Raw genomic sequence first — 21,311 nt, forward strand, 5'->3', positions numbered from 1 at the left:
CAGATGCATCACTTTAATCTCAGAGAATATCCAAGTTAAGACTTTAATCTAGAAATTCTGACGCTGTCGTAGCAGAAGCAAGACCAGATTGGGGGGGTGTGGCTCAGGAACTCAAATGAGTTTGACACCCCTGCCTTAAGCATGTATCCTGGTGCGTCCACACCGATGCTTGAATGAGTGAATGAAAAGCAGCTCAGTCTAGCTCAGAGTGTTGCGCTTTGGTTTTCCTTCCCACAGCTCGAGTCCAGCTCACTCTGGTCCAGCCCGCTCCGGTCCAGGTGCGTGCACGTCTTCCAGCAGGACAGCTGGTGTTGTGGGATTGGGAGGGTCCGTGAAGGTTCCTGTTGCCCACAATGAGCTGATTTGTTGTTGTGGGTCCCCAGACACGGAGACAGTTAGAACAGAAAGCATTTTTGACATGACATACACTAAATGTGTTGCTAAAACACTAAGAAAAGATTGGGAAATGAATATTGTAATTCTACATTCTACAGTTCAAAAGATGTTTGCCTGTAGCACCCCCAAATCTTGTTTGGGCAATACCATCACAAAATCACAATACCAGGAGGCTAAGGAAAGTAAATGTCAAGCAAAAACTCTGATTATATAGGTCATATATATATATATATATATATATATATATATATATATATATATATTATTTTTTTATAATCTTTTTGCCATTTTTAGGCCTATTTATTTCTGAAAGGACAGCTTTTAGACGTGAAAGGGGAAAGAGCGGGAAAGATTTGCAGCAAAAGCACCGTAGGTCAGAATCGAACCGACGTATGACGCGTCAAGGACTGAGCCTCTATATATGGGCGCGCACTCTAGCAGGTGAGCTAAGTATGCGCCCAAGGCCACCTTTTTAAGGTTAAAGTGCACACAAAGTTCCATCATAATAAAATCAGATCTGGAGTCAGCCATGTGAATCCTCTTCCATGACGTGCTTTAATGTCTTCCTGTGAAAAAGTGCAGCTGATGGAAGACTTGAAGTGTTTCGCTCCCGTTAAAAAAGGACAGAAACACGAGCTACTGCTGCTAATACACGGCATCACCTCTTCCTTTGTGTTGTAAATAAACCACCAGCTGATCCCGTTTCAGCCCGTCTGAGAACACAACACACACTGACTGGAATGCAGGAGATAGAAAGAGCTGCAGTAGATATAAAGGGCTAAAAACAATGGGACAACAAAAATCTCCAAGGAGCCATTCACCTGTCTGACAATTTGAACACGAGACGTCTAACGCTGCCTCTAGAATCCTGTTCTCCATCTCAGTAATTGTATTGAAGACTAGCAAAAGGCCACTGTGTCCTCCCTCTTATGCAGCATTTGTGCTTGAGTTTATTAAGACCTCCATACTACAGCAGTGTGGTGACAAGGACTGGGACCATTTGCATTTGTCCCAATTCAATTACTTTTTCTCTACATAGGTGCTGACTGGTAGTATTGTGATTCAATATTTTCGAGTATTGTAATATTCTTTTCCTTCTTTATTGAAAACTAAAGTTGAATAATACACTTCTAAAGACAATATATCGTGAGACATTTCTAAAAACGGAGTTTTCTAAGAAGAATGACATCACATGTCAGTCTGACATTCATTTACTTTCTAAAGAAGATCATAACAAGGATGTTCTGCTTTTTCTGCTTCCGCTCTGTTTTGATGAAAACAGATATGATGTAGTCGCCGTCAGCAGTACCATTGAAACAAAACACATGTAGGTCAATCAATGGTAAAAATTAATAAATAAAAAAATATAGATTCAATGAAATCGATTTTTAAAGAGGCTGGCCCCCCGAGGTGCGGAGCTCTCTGATGCCTCACTGGTACTTTGTAACAGACTGATGAACAGAAAACCCTGAGTCATTGTAGCTTGCAGGCTCCCATCCTCACTCATGTGCCTAACACCATCCTGTTAAGTCATCAGTATTTGCAGCCAAGTGTGGAGGCAGCAATGAAAACACTGACAGCCATCCAAACGGCTCCGAGGAGTACAGCCGGTGTCACTGGGAGCATCATGCACCCTCTACAACATGCTGGACATGTTTCCTACCTCACAACACCTTCACAAAGCCTTTTCAATATTTGTGGATAGGATCCATTAATATACATGGAAACACCTGTGAAATAACCAGACAGGAATGTCTGTTCCTTTCTAATCCAGTCAATTTAATGCTTGAAAATTAAAGTATTTCATTCTATTAATGCAAAAATACTATCAGTCCAAAATTAGCACAGAGTAGCCGTGCTCCTTAAAGTGATCCTGAGTAACAGCGGGGTGGGGGGGGGGGGGGGGGGGGGGGGGGGGGGGGGGGGGGTATAAGCTTCTCAAATAGACAATCCAACAAGCTACTGTACAGGCCATCGACCAATGAAAAGCAGCCGTAACACTTCATAGCAACCAGCACTAAGCACCTCGATAAGTTAGTATGAGCTTGTCATTTTAAATTTAGACAATGTCTATCACGATATCTGGATTTATGATTTCATCATGATATGATTCCATTAAAGGACGATAAATTAGGATCTTAAATTATTGCCCAGCCCTATTATTTGCAATGCTACAATTTAGTTATTAGTTATTTGAGACGTTTTTTGTTGCACTAATGGCAACCATTCATATATATGTTATAGCTATATAAGCAATACAGCAATAATTATCTAATATAAACGATTTATTTTATGACACTATATGTCAATTCTGTACTAATAATTAGTAAAGCGTAATAATCATAAGTTCATTTGATTTATGAACTTATGATTTTTTATTTACAAGTTTCTTAAGAGGCCATTTATGAATGATGGTTATTATAAAGAGTTACCGAAGCATCACACTTTCCTTCCGGAATGGATAAATCCTCAGAAATCTTTTTACATCCATGTCAACATTTTCAGATCACTTTTAATCTTCATGTAAAAAACAACTAAAATTCAACGTTGTGGATCAGGAGAACAACATGAGTCTGTGGTATTTAAAACAACATGGAGCCGGTGTTCAGATGACATTAAGTGGCACTTGTTTTAAGGAAACAATCCCTTATTTTTTTAGACAAAGGCACTTTGTAGTTTCCTTCATACCTCCGTTTCATTTTTTTTTAAGAGTATTTTTTGGGTATTTTTGGCTTTTATTTTGGCAGGACAGCTGGAACCATTACAGGGGAGAGAGAGGGGGGGGAGACATGCAGTAAAGGGCCGCAGCTTTAAGTTAAACCAGGGCCCCCTGCGTCCAGGAGTAAACCACTATATATGGATGCACGCTCTACCAACTGAGCTACCTGGCGCCTATTTGTGGGATCAGTGCACGTTAGGCTGACGTAATGTGGAAGAGCTGTTTCCTGCTGAACAGGTGTCGCCATACAGAGAAATACTAGGCAAGTGTACTTTTCTTTAAATAAAAGTAAAAGAACAATCTCTTTCCCACTGTGCATCACTGCTGCAGGTGGTTCAGATGTTAGTAAAACCATAGCGATGGACATTTATGACCTCATCATGTGTGTGTTGGAGACATCATAATCTGCAAAGTAATTAGAAACCATTAGCTTAATAGAGCCCGACCTATATGTATTGGCCAATATTAGGCATTTCCTGATCTATCAGTATCTGCATTTATCACGGCCGATTAAAAGAAAATTGACATTATATTATATTCATTCATCAGAATCATTGTTAATGACAAATAATTCTGATAAATGAATGTTTAAAAAATAAAAAGCGGGCTTTCAGCCATGTTATGAGTATTGGCGTTGCATAGTCTGTCCACCAAATTTAATTTTGTTATTGTGTTTTTGTTCAAAGGACTTTAAGGTTCCTATCTTAAGTTTGTATTTTTGTAAATTTTATTTATCTGAACTTTAATATATTTTGATTCTCTGTTCTGTTGGGACAATAAAACAATTTATTATGATATTATTATAGTGAGAACTCATAAATAACTACAAATAACTCATGTTAGGGAAATCTATTAGTTTTGTAACGCGTTTCAGAATTAAAAAAAAAGATATCGGCCGATATATCTTATTTTATTATTTTATTATTTTTAAATAACCAAATGTTGGTATTGGTATTGGCCTTAAAAATCCTTTATAAGTCGGGCTCTATACCTTAACAAGTTCAATGTTTTCTAATTAACAAAATTAAAATATACTCAAGTCAAGTGCCATCATCTCAAAGCTGTGCTTGTGTCCAATGATTGAGTCGATGAAGTCTGATGTCATTTTGCACCTTTGCCGGAATAAACGCAGGCGCTCCTCGCCACATTTCCTGATCCCGTCAGTGTCATGTTTGCACTTTTTGACGTTTTTCCATCAGCTTCTCCTCCAAACACTTAATCAGGATCGGGTCCACTTTGGGGTCAAATTTGTTAGCAAACCAGTGGCCGTAGTTGAGGAGCCAGCGAAGTTCAGCCGCTCCGTAGATGCAAACGCTGCGCATGTGTGTACCGGTGCACGCTGGGTAAAGATTTCCTTCTAAATAGTTCCACTTGACTAGTCTTGTCTTGCTCCTCAGATCTGTAATGTCAGTCTCGGACCTGGGAATGTGTCCCGGCACCCCGGGGACCCTGACCAGGGTGGCCCAGAAGTGTTCATCTGGTGAGTATGTGTCAGCCGACCATGCCAGGAAGTCCTTTGCCACCTGGCTGCTGCTGACATAATTCACAAAATCCCGCGACAGGACAAAGTAAGCGCTGCCGATGAACATCTCGATGCCGTGAGGAGGAGCGTCTTTGAGCACCGTGGTTTTGACCGGCATGCGCCGGTACTCAAAAGGCACGTTCTTCAGCTCGTGCTGGAAGCTGAAGCGCTGCTTCTTGAGTCCGCTGGGCCGGCTGGACTCCAGCATGCTGCTGCCGTTCAGCCGCTTCAGCTCCAGCACTAGCTCGTAGTTGGACTTGAGAGGAAAGTCCTGGCCACACAGGTTGATGACGTACTTCCAGTTGACCTCTGACCTCTGCAGGTCATGGAGGCAGTTCAGGTCGGCATTTAGCCTGCTGATGTGGGCATATTCCACAGACTCCAGTTTAGAGGCGATGAACACATTTCGAGTGCACCGAGCCAGGTTGGTGATGGCCTTTATGAACGCTGGAGATGACTTCTGGTCATAGTGGATGCAGTAGATGTTGTGCGGTGCGTAGATGGCGTGAAGGATTCGCTCCACCATGGGGGCGTTCTTATGCACCACCAGAGAGTAAGCCAATGGGAAGCTGCGCTCTGCAGCCGACACCGGAGCCTCATTGTAACCCCGGGCTTTGAGAAAGGTTTGGCAGTCCGAGGTCAGACTCACGGTGGTGTCATCGTCGACGTCAACAATGGCTTTCCGTTTGATCTGGAGAACTTTGCCGATCTCCACAGGGTCCAGCTCGTAGATGGCTGTGCAGTTGACGTCATACTTGTGGTCGTGGGTCCTGGAGAAGCTATCAGGGATTCCATAGGGCTGGATATAGACGCTGTCCCTCACCCTCACTTTGATGTAGACCAGCTTGAGCAGACAGACCGCCAGCAGAGACAGAGAAAACAGGAAGCACCTGTGTCTCAATCTATGTGTGTAGTGGCCACATGGTATTTTCATTCTAGGAACCAAATGACAAGAGAAGACAAGGACATGAGCGTTCAGGGGACACTGTGTTAACTATTGCCTCTGATTGTGAGAAAAGCAATACGCAATATGGTTTAAAATAAATGACATAATGACTGTCTTTATTGTTTTTACTGCAATACACGGTCAGTGACACTCTTTAAGCAAAGTGAATGATTTACATGCAGTGTTAAGACAAAATCACCAGGTGTCATGTCTGTTTCTGCTCTGAATTACCTTGCTCTCTAAAGGTCTGTCGAGCCATGCACACTTCTCCCACACTTCCACATGAGAACCTTTCATAAGGAGAGACATTTCTTTAGTTTGTGAAACACAAAGAGAGGAAACACTGTGACACAGCAACAGCACGCGGATTGACACATTCAGTACAAGCGTGTGTCGGGAATCTAACTCCTTGCCTGCTCACTTGTGATGATCTGCATTACGCATCAGACTTCTGAAACATGACAAGCTGAAATACTCTGTGAACACGCTACTTTTACCGACTGGCGACCAGAGGAGCAGAGAACTTACCCCACGCGTGAAGAGAGTGAGTCCCGTGTGTGTGCTCTCATGTCCCGGGCTCCATCGCGGACTGAGCCGTCCACAGAGGAGTGGCAGGGGGGAGAGTCCGGGCCGGCTGGCAGCAGTCCGCCCCCTGCCCGCACATCACCGCCACCCGATACATTTACCACCCCCTTACTATTCATTAACCCTCCTCAGCATAGCCAAGCACCCCGCCTCTCATCTCCTTAACACAACGATCCGTCGCTGTATCCATGCGCGCACTGTGGAGTTCATATCTGACCCAATGCCAGCGCTGGATGAAGTATTCAGATCCTTTACTTAAGTAAAAGTACTACTATCCCACTGCAAATATAGTCTGTTGTATATTTATGGATACAAATATTGCATGAGTAAAAGTGTGTAAGTATCATCAGGAGAATGTAGTTAAAGTACTAAAACGTGTTAGAAAGCGTAAAGGATCCAAGCAGCTGTGTGTTTAATGGTCTCATCATCTCAGCTGGACCTGTAGGCTGTTATATTGTTGCTAGGTTACTTTATAATAAACATCAGATTTATAAACTACATGTGTTTTGTGTGCAGGAATCTTAATGTGTAAAGTAGGTAGTAACTAAAGTAACTAACTAAAATAACTAGGAACCAAAGCTGTCAGATGAATGTAGCAGATTAACTGAAGTAACTAGTAACTAAAGCTGTCAGATGAATGTAGCAGATTAACTGAAGTAACTAGGAACCAAAGCTGTCAGATGAATGTGGTGGAGTAACTAAAGTAACTAGTAACTAAAGTAACTAGGAACCAAAGCTGTCAGATGAATGTGGTGGAGTAACTAAAGTAACTAGTAACTAAAGTAACTAATAACTAAAGCTGTAAGATGAATGTAGTGGAGTAACTAAAGTAACTAGTAACTAAAGTAACTAATAACTAAAGCTGTCAGATGAATGTAGTGGAGTAACTAAAGTAACTAGTAACTAAATTAACTAGTGACTAAAACTGTCAGATGAATGTAGTGGAGTAACTAAAGTAACTAGTAACTAAATTAGCTAGTGACTAAAATTGTCAGATTAATGTAGTGGAGTAACTAAAGTAGCTAGTGACTAAATCTGTCAGATGAGTGTAGTGGAGTAAAAAGTACAACTTTTCATCATTTGGACTGAAGTACAGTAACTATACTTAGTTTTTTTTCCACCACTGCCCAATGCACACACCTTTATCAACTGTATTATCTTTATTGCCTTGGTTTCAGGCAGGTGAACAGAACACTACAGCCTCATTCTGCTAGAAAGCTTACACATACAGAACATCCCAGCTGTAAAGTGGGAAAGGATCAAAGATAAATAAATTAGAGGGAAATACTTTTCAATCCCATTGGTGGCTTTGACCCACAGTGAATTGATCATAAAACAGGGATTTAGTTAACCTTACAAGTTCACGTCTCAAAACAAACAGTTCTGGAGAATGTGTGTGGAGGGATCATTACAATAATTCAGTGCCCCAGTCCTCAGACTCAGAACAGTCGTTCTTAATGAGCTTCTCCCAGTAACAGTCCATCATGGCGTTGGGCAGCAGCTCCGAGTCATCCACCAGATGGATTATCCGGATTTTCATGAGACTCAAGGTAACGGCCTCTGCAGAAATAAAAAAGACATTCAAATACAAACCATGCTTTACATATGAAATCCCTTTTAGAATAAATAGGATTTATTTAATTATAGACAGTTAAAGAAATGGACCAACAGATCCCGTTGCTGTGGACACAGACCAGTGAAGGATATTAGAAGCTCGTAGATGTGACATGAGCAACCTGTCTGAAAGTTGTAAGTCTTCTGGTAGCTGTGCCAAGAGAAATCTCAATCATTCCCAATCAGCAAAGACGGAGAGCGTAGGTATATGATAGAAGATAACATAGGCCCAGGCTAATTACTGCTAACTAACATGCTAGTTAACATTAGTAATTAAACCTAAACAGCTAGGTAAGACAGTAAGTCACGTGTTTATGACGCAATCGTTAGACTATTTTTATTTTTAAAAAGTCTGCTACGGAGCCATAACGTGAGGTACAAGGTAATGGAGCTTTTTATACATTGTTGTGTTTCTTTATTAATGAACAATGGACAAACAGAGTCTTTAAACGCTTCAAATGTAAAGTTATTCGCTGTCAAAGTGACGCCATAATGAATGGCTGTCAATAAGATGCTAACTATGGGTGATGGCTTATTAGCATCAAAATGGCCCCATAGGAGCTACGCTTAAAGAGGAGAGGCTAACCCCCTTGGATTTAAAGAGGCTTTTTGAATCTCCAGGTGGGAGGTGTAGAAGGAGGGTGCTTAATTATTGATTTAGAAAAAGCCACGCTTGAGTGGGCGCTCGCACTGCCTCTGTATTTGTTGGAGCATCTCTGCGGGATGTGTGGAGTCAAAGTTTAGCTGAGGTCGTGGTTAGGAACTACAGACCTGGTGTCAGCGCCTGCTGAGACGGAGCAACCGTGCAGCGCCGGACATCGGCCTCAGGACTTTCAGTCTGCACGTTCAACAAGTAATGCGACAAAGGTTTGTTTTGGAACTGCACCTGAGAGGACAGTGAGAGGAGTTCATTAAAAATATCCTTCAACACCAACCACTGACATGTCTGTTAATAAATTATTACTTATTAATGAGAGTATCAGAGTGTCCTGGGTGGGAAATGTGAGCCCTGAGGGCCTATCAAATGTCTTCAGCAGCACTCTGGATCATGCATCCATTAAAGTGCCTCTGAAGCACTACGCAATTTTTAATTTGGAAGTCGTGAAGGAGTGTGTGTGTGCGTGTGTGACTCTGTGTATGTGTTTGTGTGTTTGCACAGCTCCACAGTGAACGCTCAATAATTTACAGCCTGATGCTGTGTGTTGCCCTGTCTCCAGGACCCCCCTAATGGCAGGCAGGAAACAGCAGTCACGTGAACCTCGTTTCACAATAGGAAGGAAGGCTCTGATAGATAACTAACTCATCCTGGATTCAGAAACAACCTTTGACTTCACCACATTACTGTGTGGACTATTTTCACTGCACTGCCTGTTTTGTAAACACCATTGTGGGTTTTATTTTATTCTTGTTACCTGATGAAAGTGTATCTCTTTACTTTGTAATTGCTGCTTTTGATAAGTGCTAGATAAATAAACATATCACTTATTATGAACTTTAATATTTATATCTATGTCAGTGATTTATAAAGTGTGTCAGAACTACTGCAAGAGCACACATGTACTTCATGGCCAATGTTCAAACTGTGCAAACATGCATTTTAGGAAAAGGCTGGTGTTTTATTCAGTATTGTTCTTGCTGTAACTACTACAGAGACAAAGACAAACAGTACTGTTTGACTTCCTGTCTGTGGCTTTTAGCATTTCTGTTCCTACGGAAGATGTAAATCTTCACAAATGTTGTTTCAGGTCCTGATAGTAAAATTAATTAAACTCAACCCAGGAAGGCCAGTCAGTGCAAAACATACAGGAGTGTGAAGACGTACCAGATGCCAAAACACTGCACAGCTGTTTATAAAACAGTGAGACAGGATTCAAAACCCTCTTCAGTGATCTGATAAGTATGACTGAGGATGAAGTGCTGCTGTCTGAGCCTGAGGGGGGTTGTGAGCCAACACATAGGGTTTCCTTCCTTGAGTGCAGTAATAAGATGAAGGCAGCTTGGTGTCTAACCTTTTCCCAGGCGTAGGATGAGCTGACAGGGATATTGTTGCCAAGGATGACCTCCAACCAGCGTTCTGGAGTTGGGTGTTTCCTGCCTTTTTTGTCCTTTACTGATCCATCCTCTAGCACAATAGCATGAAGCCAGTTATGCTGCAGAGGTAAAAAAACAATCACATATGGGTTCAGAGGAAAGCTTTACCACATACTCAAAGGTGCATTTTCAGTTCCTGTATGGTCACTTCTGTTGACATTCCTAGTAAATTCAAAACAAAACCTAGCAAGCTCGCTCCTCCTCCCATGTTTCTGTAACTGTCATGACTAACTGTCTAACCTTCACTAACCCCCACCCCCTACCATCTTGTCAGTGACTTGCTGGAGTGGTTTGTTATATTTTGGTGCACAGCCTGTGCCTCTAGAGTTTGTTTGACATTTTGCGCCCCCCAGTGTTGTCTCCCAAGACCGGGCTTTTTCACAGTGTATTCAGGAGACAGGCAGCTAACGGATCAAGGAGAGATGCCTACGATTTGAGAACAAATTAAATCATGCTGAAACCATGCAATAACTCAGAGTGCTGTTGATATGTCAAATGTAAATGGCAGCCAATAAATCTTATTGGACGAAGCTTGCACTAAGCAGACACCCTGTCATGCCTCATCACATGTGAGAGCTCCACATATGAATAAACCTGTGGATGAACCAAGTTCATGGTGTTGTCTGACCTATATTCAGCATGAGGAAAATGTAATTGTTGCCTTTACTGTCATCAGGCAAGACATTGGGTTAAAATATGTCAGGGTTGACAACAAGCTGTTACAACTGGATTATGGTTTAATGAGTAGAGCTGTGCCTAACCTTAAAAAAAAACCTCAGAAGACTTCCAACTTCCAAAACTCCCCTCTGGATGAGCGTAGAGAGATGTTTGCTGATGTCTTCAGCTCTTGTCTGAAAGAGCGCATTGTTTTCTTTCATCTGAAAGTCGATGTGTTTTAAAGAGTTTCCTGCCTGTGGGGCACTGCTCTGATAGCTACCGGCTCTCGCATTCATTGCTGAATGAACAGGAGGCGTGGCAAATGTACAGATCGATTCTGAGACATTGGTCCGTGTAACTGGTTCATAGCTTTCTTTTCTATGACCATTTGGTTCTTCTCTAGCTTTATAAGAGCCTGGTGTGGAGACCAGATCTGGCTGCTGTCTCACAACTGTACGGTCCTGATGGCTGGGTGGTTGATTGGAAAGTTTGGCCTTCATGGTTACAAACTTCTCTACCAACTGCAACTGCAACTGGAGGATCTCCTCCAAGTTCTTCTGACGTGAAGCGAGGGAGGCGAGTTGACTTTTTAACACACGGTGCCAAAGGTAGTCGGGCAAACTGCTGCACAGAGAATCAAACAACACGACTGGTAATTAGATAACAACGGCAATACTAACCTTATGGTTGACAGCCGTGTCATTCAGAGAACTGAATAAAACAATGCATAAAGCGTCGGAAAAGAAAAAGAAATCGCTAAACATTCACTGAATTTCTACTTGTACTGTACAGATGTCATTAAACACAATAAAACAGTTAGACATTACCAGAAATTATTGTCTTTTAAGCACAATGATCTAAACCCAGCACTGCGAGACCTGACTTGTTTTTATTTTTGCTATCACTCATTTTATCCATCATGTGCAGAGATCTGGTGATGAAATGATGTTGATGAAACACTATTATCTAAACAACAGGAGATGTTTGGAACTGTAATGCTGCATTTCATAGTCACCATATGTCCTCTGATCTTAGAAATACATACAACTCATACAACTCACAACATGAACAAATATCCTTCTGTCATCACCACCCACCAAGCTCATATGCCAGTTATTTCAATATTCCAGACCTTTCGACAAAACAGTAACAAAATAGACAATAAACCAAACAAACCTATGTATAAACGACAACACCATTCATGTCTCTCCCCCAGCACAAAGCTTCTAGGAGCCCTCCAGAAAGTTAAGACATTAAAGATGTTCAATTGTTCTAATCCTAGTGCTGCCTTACTCTATTTTGCTTCAACATACTTACACTCATTTCAAGAATATTTCTTTAGCTTTAAAGGAAGACTGCCCTGGGATCATTTTGTTAAATGATTGTTCTTGTCTGATGAAAAATAAGGGGTGTTGTAGTGACTCTGTGGCGCCAAGTTCTAAGAATGAAAGCACTGTGTAACAGAGTATGTTTTGCTGCTGGGTAACAAAGCTTCACTGAGTCAAGCACGAGAGAAGATCCTGAACTAACCGGGATCTTTGGGCAAGGTTCTCCTTCTCCATACGGTGTTTGCTCAGCACCTCCATCAGCACATTCTGGATCTGTGTTAGCGCGGCGTTGTATCTGCCTGAAAAACAGCAATGCTACAGTCAATGATACCAATTCAGAGTCTTTCTGGTTGTCCTCTATTTGAAAGCAATCTGACCATGTTTTGCCTATCCTCTTACTTGCATGAGTATTACCAGCTGGATATGCTGTGATCTTACTGGCTATTTATGGTGTATAATTCTCTTTCTGTGTACATCAAACATTAACAGCTGCTCTACCTGCATCCTCTGGACCTGTTAGAGACCAAGTCCATATTCCTGATAGTTTCTTCCTCATCTCCTCCAAAACCGCTGTTATGGCCTCAGGATGACTCAGCTATAAGGTTGAAATCAAATGAATGGAGAATGGACGTGTGCTATAAATGGTTAACAAGACCTATTTGTCAATGTGAAACAAATGCACACTTGAGAGCCCTCACATAATCCGTGATGGTGTCTTTCTTCCTCCGCTGAATGTCACAAGGCTCTCTGGCTCCGTCTCTGTCACCCGATTCCCTGGATTGCATATTTGCCTTGTTAAAGCTGTTCTGGCAGGAGAGTTGCAGGTGGCACCGAGCCTCTGAAGATGGGTCACCTAAAAGAATCCTGCACTGAGACCTCAGCTGAATTCAACACACTAAGAAATCCTTAGTCTTAGGTTTTTCTATGCTTGATATGAGCAATAGATCCAACACAATTTACAGTTGGATTTTGACACAAATTGTTTCCAAAAATATAACATTACAATGTTTTCGGAGAAGATACTCAACATAGAACACACTCAAGTGCACACATAATCTTGTAAACTGGACTACAGGACAGGCTTGAGTGAGGACTCCATGACAGCTTAAAGCGATTTTTTTCTCAAATCTAAAACATTTGTCTGGGAGAGACAAGTGTTGAGTAGTCTGACCCAGTCTTTTAGTGGAGTACGAGTTATGGTTGCAAAATCCATTTGCTGTACTGCTGTTGCAGTACTGAGACTATTTACTATGAATCCTAGTTTCTTTATGTCAGAGTAATAGGCTCACATGACATTTGCTCTGCAGAGATTGTTTTCTGAAGTCCAGCATGGAAAGTGTGAGCTACTCACCTGGTTGTTCTTGATGAGTAGGCGCCTCACGAGGCAGCTCATGTCTAACAGAAGGTCCTGGGAACGAGAGCAGCTCTTTCATAGTCTCATCGTGTGCCATGTCCAGCGCACTCTGACCACCGACAGTCCTGTCACTGGGGTTGGCCCCATGCTGGAGGAGAAGCTTCACTACCTACACCACACACATGTATTTCACAACACCTTGTCAGACAATGATTATGTGTTCCACATCAGCAGTGTAACAAGGCAGGTGAATCATAGCTTTTTCGTCACAAAATCTCCAGTCAGTGATCAACAAAACCACAGCTGATTTCACAACTGTCAACTATATTGTCATGTTCAGAGTAAAAAAAGTAGTTGACCTCACTGCAGTCATGTGTTCTTTCACTAGTTTAAACCAGGGGCGCGTTCAGACCCGACAAACACAACACTTTTTTTATGACTGAAAGGGGGGTGAGCGAGCACCCTGGGGTCTGCACAAGCCCTCTGTCTTTTTATTACCACGAGTTTACATACGCGTCCCAGCTGATTGTTTCACCTGTGACACAGCAAACAGACGAGAGACACACAAAGAGAGAAGAGAAAAAATCGTCGTTGCACACCGTTTCTCAACATTCAGAGGAAACACGTCGCTCAACTCGGAAACTGGAGTAAAACGCTGTGACAATGCTGTGAAGGTGCTAAATAATACTGGGAACCGTACTTAAAATGGAATGTAGGGCAAAGCAGACTTCCGGGTCGCAGGTTTTATGCACAGCAAGCATTTTTTGTAGGCTATGTTAATTTATCTATTAATTTACTTATTTACCTTTGTAAATGTAACCTTTGTAAAGTCACTTTTTAAGGAAATGTATTGTCTGCTTTGTCCGTTTTGATGTCTTGGCTATGTACTGTTTGTAATGACCTGTCTCTCTTGTATTCTTGGTAAAAACCAAAGAAAAAGACAGCATTCTGCATTTAGACAAAGAGGCTAGTGTTAGAGGAATGCCAGGACTTTAGTTCTCTATGGACATGTGGAGAGTGTTGCTGACAACTATACTCTACATGGTTAAAGTCTAATTTAGAGTTTCTTAATCACCTGATAGTTTCGAGCCATAACAGCATCATTAAGGGGTGTGACACCATCACAGCTTCTGGCGTTGACATTGGCTCCAGCCTTCAGCAGCTCCTTAACCACTGCCTCGTCACCCAGAGTAGCCTCATGGAGGGGTGTCCAGCCTGACAATTTAGGTTAACAATTACTGAGAAGACTGGGAGAGTTTTATGTTTGAAAGGTATTAATTGTTTCATTAGTTCCAGATATGTCCAAATACAGAACTGATCAAGTGAAAATAAACAAGTGTCTAAGCTGTGACAAACCTGCATAATCCTCCATGTTGACGCTTATCCCAGCCTGAATCAGCATCTTGACTTGTTCCAGATCATTTTTCTTGCATGCTTTGTGCAGAAGATTCTCTCCCGTTGCAGATCGCTTGTTAAGTCGCTTGTTGGTGAATTTCAGACATTGCAAAGTCTTTGCTGCTTTGAAGATGAATAAAATCAAGATAGGAATAGATCCAACACAATTTACATATGGATTTTGACACTTTTGGAGAGATAACAATCTGTTACATTGGCAATCTACAATTCTAAGTTTTTAACCGTCACAAAAGGTGTTCCACAGGGCTCAAACTTGAGTCCAGTTCTTTTCACCATCTATATCAATAACATAATTTCATCTTTAGTAAACTGTTGTATGACCATCTGTCCGCAGATGATTCGTTGTCAAGTGTGCCCCACATATGTCCTCCTTTTGGTGGAAGCCATTGCCTCCAAAACGGAGGGTCAGATTAAGGATAATTGCCATGCAATCATCCATTTCCTTCAGGCGAGTAATAAATTGTGGAGAGGGACAAAGCATAAGCCAATTCTGTTGGAGTAACAGGGTGTGCAAGTAGAGGTTCCCTTCAAGTACCTAAAAGACTAAGTGAATTACAACATTTAGCCAATTTTGTGGAAAAAAATGTAGATATCTATCGTGTCTTAGAGGAGCAGAGGTATGATTTTTGGTTGTTCACAAGAAACTACAAATGCCCCAATCATGTTTTTAGCCTCTATCCGATTATCTATCATCAATGAGAAATATCTGACAATAAAGGGCAGCTTTAGATCCTTTTTGTGTTGTTTTGCTTAGTTATAGCAGCTGAGTAAGCTGGACAAGCTTACAAGCAAGTCAGTCTTGTTTCTAAAACCCTTTTCCCACCAAACATTTGCGCATTTATGCAAGTCTTTGAACGGAAAAATCTGCTACTGATAGAGACAAGTATACGTTTATTTTTCTGGTGCGTCATGCTGACTTCAGATGTCGGACCAAACTAAAAAATCGAACTACACCTCAGAATATGTTTTCTGTCATTTTAGGTAGTTCTGATCACGCTGATGTTTGTTCAAGTGTTGTCATTTTACATAAAAACAAATGTTTTGTGTTATGGCAGAAGCAATACACTACTCTAACATGATGGCTAAGTAGTTTCTTACTTACAATTGCCTGAGTGGGTTGTAGAATGAGCAAGGCCTGCTAGAGACCTGGTACAGCTGGATGACCCTGGCCTGGGGGGTTTGAGTCTGTTTATCTCCACCTCAGCTTTCTCATTCTGCTCTTCAATGGCAAATTGTGAATATAAATCCCTGATGTCCATGTACTCCACTACTTCTATGTTTTGGAAGGTCTCAAGATTCCACAACAAGCTTATAGAGTCATCATCTGAAGACAAGGCATCTCCACACATCTCATTCTCATACTGCGGATTACAGCTACCAGTCACCTCCATAATGTCTCTGGAAGAAAAAAACACATACCGAGGTGACAGTCAGGTAATTGAGGAAGTTCCTCACAGACTATTACAGACTAAGAAGGCTCGCCACACCACATGATGATTTGCTCCACATCTCACCAGGGACTCTACACATGAACTCAGCAATGAGAACGTTGCTGGTGTTCACAGAGTTAACTAAAAGGAAAGTTTTTAACAACTGACTGTAGCAGCTGGATTTTACGCTTTTTATTTAATTTCCATTTCCTCAAAATCTCATTTTCTCAGAATCTGAGTCACAAATCTCCACTTAGCAGCTCTTACAAACATTCCAGTTTCACTCCTATCTATTTTCTGAAGGTTTTTACCCAGGGATTTGTTTAAATATTATTTGATAGACTGCTTTGTGTAAGTTTTTATTCTTAAAAATGTGGCAGAAATTGATTTTTTATGGTTGTTGACATCATGTTCTGTTTTATAGAGTGATAGATAGAGATTTCCAAAATCCCCTCTGTAAAAACCTTCGACTCTAACATGTCAGAATAAAACAAGAATTTTGAATATGGCTTTATTTAGTGCAGATCAAGTTTCCCTATTCACCTGGGGGGTCTTCCCTTTAAATGGGGTTTCCCCAGAACACACAGCACCAGGGGGCACTCTTAATCTACTAAAGGGGGGCCCTGCAGAAAAAGTCTGGGAACCACTGCATTAACAGAACTTTGCTTATCTGTTGTCAGTGTTTGTGTGTCTACATTGTCATGATGCCAAACTATGTAGACTTAACAGATGTTCTGAAAGTTATGGATCAATGAGATATTTGCTTTCAATGACTAGAAATATTTTGAGTAAAAGAAACCAAATTGGTTCAGTGTGGATCAGTGACCAGAGAGTATCAGATAGTTCACTTCTAATACGGACTAACATTTCCACTGGAAAGAACATTAAGTACAACATGAATACTGAAAAGTTTAAGCAATGTGCCCCATCACCATCTGCAGCAATCAGAGCCACCTGGTGGGCTAAAACTGAATTTGCATGTATTGGATGCACATCAATTTTTCTTCATTCAACTCCAAACATGCAAAGCAGAGATTTGTTCTATGACATATAGTACAGGAATTCTAAATAAATATCAACACTCAAAGTATTGAAACTAGGATCCCCTGGAGGATGCATGTGCAAGTAAACACACTTTCAATTAATGAGTTCTAAACTGCAATCAATCCTAGCCTAGTCATATATCACAACTGCAATCAATTTTAATAAAGCAATGATATGAAATGCAAAACCTGTGATGCTCTAGTCACACACTGTCTCTGAAGCAACTGCAGACAACACCCCAGCATCATAGGACATAAGGTATCTTCTTCTTTGCGTTGACAAATACAGTGAAAGACAAATGTTAGGATAAGTCTGGTGATAGTCTATATATTTATTATTGCCAACAATTCCTACTAAAATACCCAAACCAACACTTAACGTAGTAACAAGCCTGAGATATCTTGGAGCTGATTAGTAAGAAATACTCACAATGTGTCATGCTGTGTCATCAAGACTCTGAATGCCAGTTTAGGTGTAACGTTTGAGGCACCTCCTAGACTTCTTAAACAAATACACTGGGGTAACATGGTAAGGTTTAAATGAATAACATGCAAAACAAACGTGAGATCCTGAAATAATAAACATTAAGGACGATGCAAAACTGTCATTAAGTCCTTAAGCTGTGCATGGTAAAGAAAGTATCCTGTTGTCTTTACTAGTCTATAAACTTTATTTGATGTTTACGCTGAAAATGTGCAAAGGTTGATCTTATCTGACAGAGAAATTGAGGTGCTTGTGGGGGAGGGACAAAGTACATACGGCGATACACTGGCAAAGAGATAATTAAGTGTAACCATCTATCAGCTAATTTATATAGCTCACTTTTCTGTATTGTGTCAAGAGTTAACTTCATGTAATATTGTATGTGGCGTTTTCTTTAGCGGAGTGCAAATGTTCCACCAGAACAAGTTCCTTCATGAGACTATTTAGCAGAACCACCGCCACTACGTCCAGAGCTTAGCGCCACACAAGACGATTGTGATTGGTTTAAAGAAATGCAAAACCCCCAGAGTGTTTTTTCCTTCTCTCCAGGAGTGCATACGTGATGAGACCGGACCTTACTCCACCCCACAGCGCTGTGGAGATAGAGCTGGATGTGTGTAAGCATGTGAGACAGCTAGCTTGAATGTATGTGCCAGCATACACAGTGTGAAGTTCCACACTGTTGCATGGTTGACAGCTATTTGCAAGCACTTACCTGGGCTTGGCAGTCACGTCCCCTCTCAGATTTGTGGCATATGAATGATCTGCTGTGATGCTTGAAAGACACTGTGATGGTGCGTGGGCCAGGGGGCCTCTGGTCTCACCTTCCATGTAATGGATTTAGCTCCAGAAAATCTGGTGGTTTCCTTCACAGACTCACAATGAGATGTTTCCTTTCGTGGTTATAGGATTCCAACCTGTAAATACCAGATAACATACTGTACATCAAATCATTTGTATCAACGTAAAGTGTCCTATCTTAAGTTAAGTGGTCTATTTTAACACCACTCACTAGATGGCAGCACAACCTAAAACATGTCATGACATGAACTAAACACTAGACCAACAGCATCTTCTGGGGTGAAACTACTGTCAGCTCTAGACGTGTGAAGCAAACATGGTAATGGTCCCCAACTAAACGCCATGCTTAGTTGTGTGTCACCAAACTTGAATATTGTTTATCCTTCACTCTAAGGACAAAACATGCCATCTCATGTTTTATAAAGCACAACATGCTGTGATGTAACTAATATCATTATAACAGAAAAAGAAGACTTTGAAGACTTTACCTACTGTGGAATAGAACCTACCTTTGGAGAAACTACACTTCTTACCACAGCAAAGAAACAAAACATACTCCACTAGCCCTTGCCTATGACTAACAGGACATGTTTCTATACTGTCTTAGCTGGGCTCACTGGGCCCATTTTTCACATCTTACAGTAAAATGTTTGTATTGTATCAGAAAGAATACATCTACAAGGGAGCAAGTCCTCAAAACTAACAAAAAGGAACTTCCAAAATGACTTTGAAATAACTTTAAGTCATTAAATCAACCAGCTGCTGTTAATTTTCTGGCGGTCAAATAATCAGTCGATTGACTGCTCATTTCAGCTCTACTCCAGAATATTGCTTTTAATGTTCAATATTCATTATGTCCAATATCTTAAAAGATTGGTCTAACCTTCTATGACCAAATAAAACAAAAGCAGAACATACCTCTGCCAAGGTTGCAAAATCCCATAACACTGCTATTTTTATTATACAAAAGTATATAAATAATGGGACATGAGTTCCTACAGATGGACACATTGACTCTCCATCTGTGATGTGATAATACCATGTGATGATAGCATGTTGGTGTAACTGTCTTAAAAAAATAATAAACATGAATGTATGGAATTCCCTATGACTCCACTGGTCAAGCTGTCCTGTTTATCTGCCTTTTACTTATGTGTGTATTTTGTAATTATCATACGAGTTGTGTTATGACGTGATATTGTGATTGTTTAGGTTTCTGTCATATAATTTCCTATTCTGTATTGTTACGGCATATTGCAATGCACGTATTATTACTGCATTGTCCCATTATGAAGGGAGTTGTAAGGACCTAATAGCTCATTGCATTGAATGCATGTTACTAACTTAGCGTATTCCTCCGAGTTTGTCGGATTCTGGCGGCACCTAGATCATATTTGGGTCCTGCTTGACGCCCTGCTACACCTTTTATTTTATTTTTATTAGTCATAGTTGTTGCTGCACTCTTGGGGGAATTGTTGTGTCACCATACATTAGTGTGATCTCTACCTACTCTATCTGTGAAGTGTCTTGCGATAACTGCTGTTGTCATTTGACAATTTAAACCAAATTTAATATAATTGAAACCCCTCTTCTCATACAGGCAGCTTTTGCATCAATGTTTAGGACCCACTGTCTCATTCTTCATCCACACAATATTTTTCATTCAAAAAGAAAAAATTACTCTGTCAAATTGTTTTTTTTTTAAGCTTGTGGTAGGTTTGACCATGTGTGACTTTCCCCCCAGTTAATGAACTGGTGTTATTCTGACATCTATGATCCATCATATTATTTGGCACCAGAATATACACACAGACAAAACCTTTACAAAAACAAATCAATCAATAACACTCTACTGCTCCCTCTGTTTACTCACCATGCTGGACAACAAGAACAAGTTGTCCCGCACACACTGTTTCCAAATGTATTGATCTTAACCCCCAGCCTCTCTGATCTCAATAACAGAGCTAGACACATGTTGATCCAGGTGTTTACACCCACGTCCTCTCCTATCACGTACATGGCACTCTCCATTTAAACACCTCCTCTATTGTTCAGTCAGATACAATGAGATGAATAAAGTTGTGTTAACGTTAACGTTATCTATCTTCTGCTTTAATTTATTGTTGTGACCCATGTCTAAATACAGTGACAACTCCCGGACTGACCTGACCATAAGCTATGTCTTACTATAGCTAGCCCTACGCATTTTGTGTAACAGCTAACTTTAGTTACCTATCGAAATATAAACTCATAAAGTCGCCAAATGTGACAAAACATTTGTAGCTAAATAAGTTCTTAACGGTCGCAATGTGTTTGGCAGTAAACTAACGTGAACTAGCGTTTGCCTACGTAACATCTTCTTTAGCTAGCTAGCTAGATGTAACAAATATGTTTCATGCTTGTAAGATAGCTAATGTTAATGTTGAAGAACACCAAGAAAGAAAGTCTTGCACTAACATTACACACCAATCTTGTTATTATTACCTGAATAATAATAAGGTAACCTGTCCCGGCTCCTCCTCTTCTTTTTAGCAAATGACAGACAAAGCTGTGGCGCGAAAATACAATTCAAACGCATCTTCCGTTTATATTGGCCTTGTCTACCCAGGCCTACATGATGCATGATGGCGGCTCTCTGCTATGATGCTCTGTAGGTGCATATCCTTTTAAAAAAGAGTTTCTGAATTAAATAACAAACTTAATAACATGAGATAAAGATGCCTTAATTGTGGGAGAAATGAAAGCATTATGCGTGTGTAAATTGCTGCTGGTTTGTGTTCTGGTTCTCTAGCTAGTACCATGCAGGGCTCATGGTTCCGAACGCGTTTTTTTTTTTGCATTGAGGTTTCAAAAATGTGTGATATAAATATTTTTTTTTCAGGAACCATGTCAAGCAGCTACGAGAGTAAACATGACCCTACAAAA

The 21,311-nt window shown here is 40.8% G+C and overlaps 2 protein-coding genes across 4 annotated transcripts; both read right to left on the minus strand.

Moving 5' to 3' along the window:
- Positions 1–4,098: 4,098 nt before the first annotated feature.
- gcnt4a (glucosaminyl (N-acetyl) transferase 4a) lies at positions 4,099–6,341 on the minus strand. The gene is made up of 3 exons (XM_034872725.1): positions 6,112–6,341; positions 5,815–5,873; positions 4,099–5,572 (listed from the first exon to the last, which is right to left on the minus strand). The coding sequence occupies exon 3, from the start codon at positions 5,569–5,571 to the stop codon at positions 4,282–4,284; it is 1,290 nt and encodes a 429-aa protein (XP_034728616.1). The 5' UTR covers position 5,572; positions 5,815–5,873; positions 6,112–6,341; the 3' UTR covers positions 4,099–4,281.
- Positions 6,342–7,362: 1,021 nt separating this feature from the next.
- LOC117945317 lies at positions 7,363–21,022 on the minus strand. 3 transcript variants are annotated; one of them, XM_034872749.1, is made up of 13 exons: positions 20,871–21,022; positions 18,301–18,502; positions 15,731–16,026; positions 14,569–14,727; positions 14,288–14,427; positions 13,210–13,381; positions 12,557–12,711; positions 12,357–12,453; positions 12,061–12,157; positions 10,635–11,154; positions 9,792–9,932; positions 8,554–8,668; positions 7,363–7,728 (listed from the first exon to the last, which is right to left on the minus strand). In XM_034872749.1, the coding sequence occupies exons 2-13, from the start codon at positions 18,414–18,416 to the stop codon at positions 7,577–7,579; spliced, it is 2,160 nt and encodes a 719-aa protein (XP_034728640.1). In that variant the 5' UTR covers positions 18,417–18,502; positions 20,871–21,022; the 3' UTR covers positions 7,363–7,576. The 3 variants fall into 3 exon arrangements, with proteins under 3 accessions (XP_034728640.1, XP_034728639.1, XP_034728641.1); XM_034872748.1 differs by having other exon boundaries at positions 14,569–14,730; XM_034872750.1 differs by lacking the exon at positions 15,731–16,026 and having other exon boundaries at positions 20,871–20,891.
- Between the last annotated feature and the right edge of the window lie 289 nt (positions 21,023–21,311).

The sequence above is a fragment of the Etheostoma cragini genome, chromosome 5 (genome assembly GCF_013103735.1).
Source record: "Etheostoma cragini isolate CJK2018 chromosome 5, CSU_Ecrag_1.0, whole genome shotgun sequence".
In the NCBI taxonomy this organism is placed as follows: Eukaryota; Metazoa; Chordata; class Actinopteri; order Perciformes; family Percidae; genus Etheostoma; species Etheostoma cragini.

Coding starts and splice junctions, on each gene's coding strand:
- LOC117945317 (XM_034872748.1), bottom strand. CDS start 18,416: ATGGAAGGTGAGACCAGAGGCCCCCTGGCCCACGCACCATCACAGTGT. Junction 12,158..12,356: donor AACAGGTCCAGAGGATGCAG/GTAGAGCAGCTG, acceptor GCTGTTTTTCAG/GCAGATACAACGCCGCGCTA. Junction 9,933..10,634: donor TTCTGAGGTTTTTTTTTAAG/GTTAGGCACAGC, acceptor TTACCTCTGCAG/CATAACTGGCTTCATGCTAT.
- gcnt4a (XM_034872725.1), bottom strand. CDS start 5,571: ATGAAAATACCATGTGGCCACTACACACATAGATTGAGACACAGGTGC.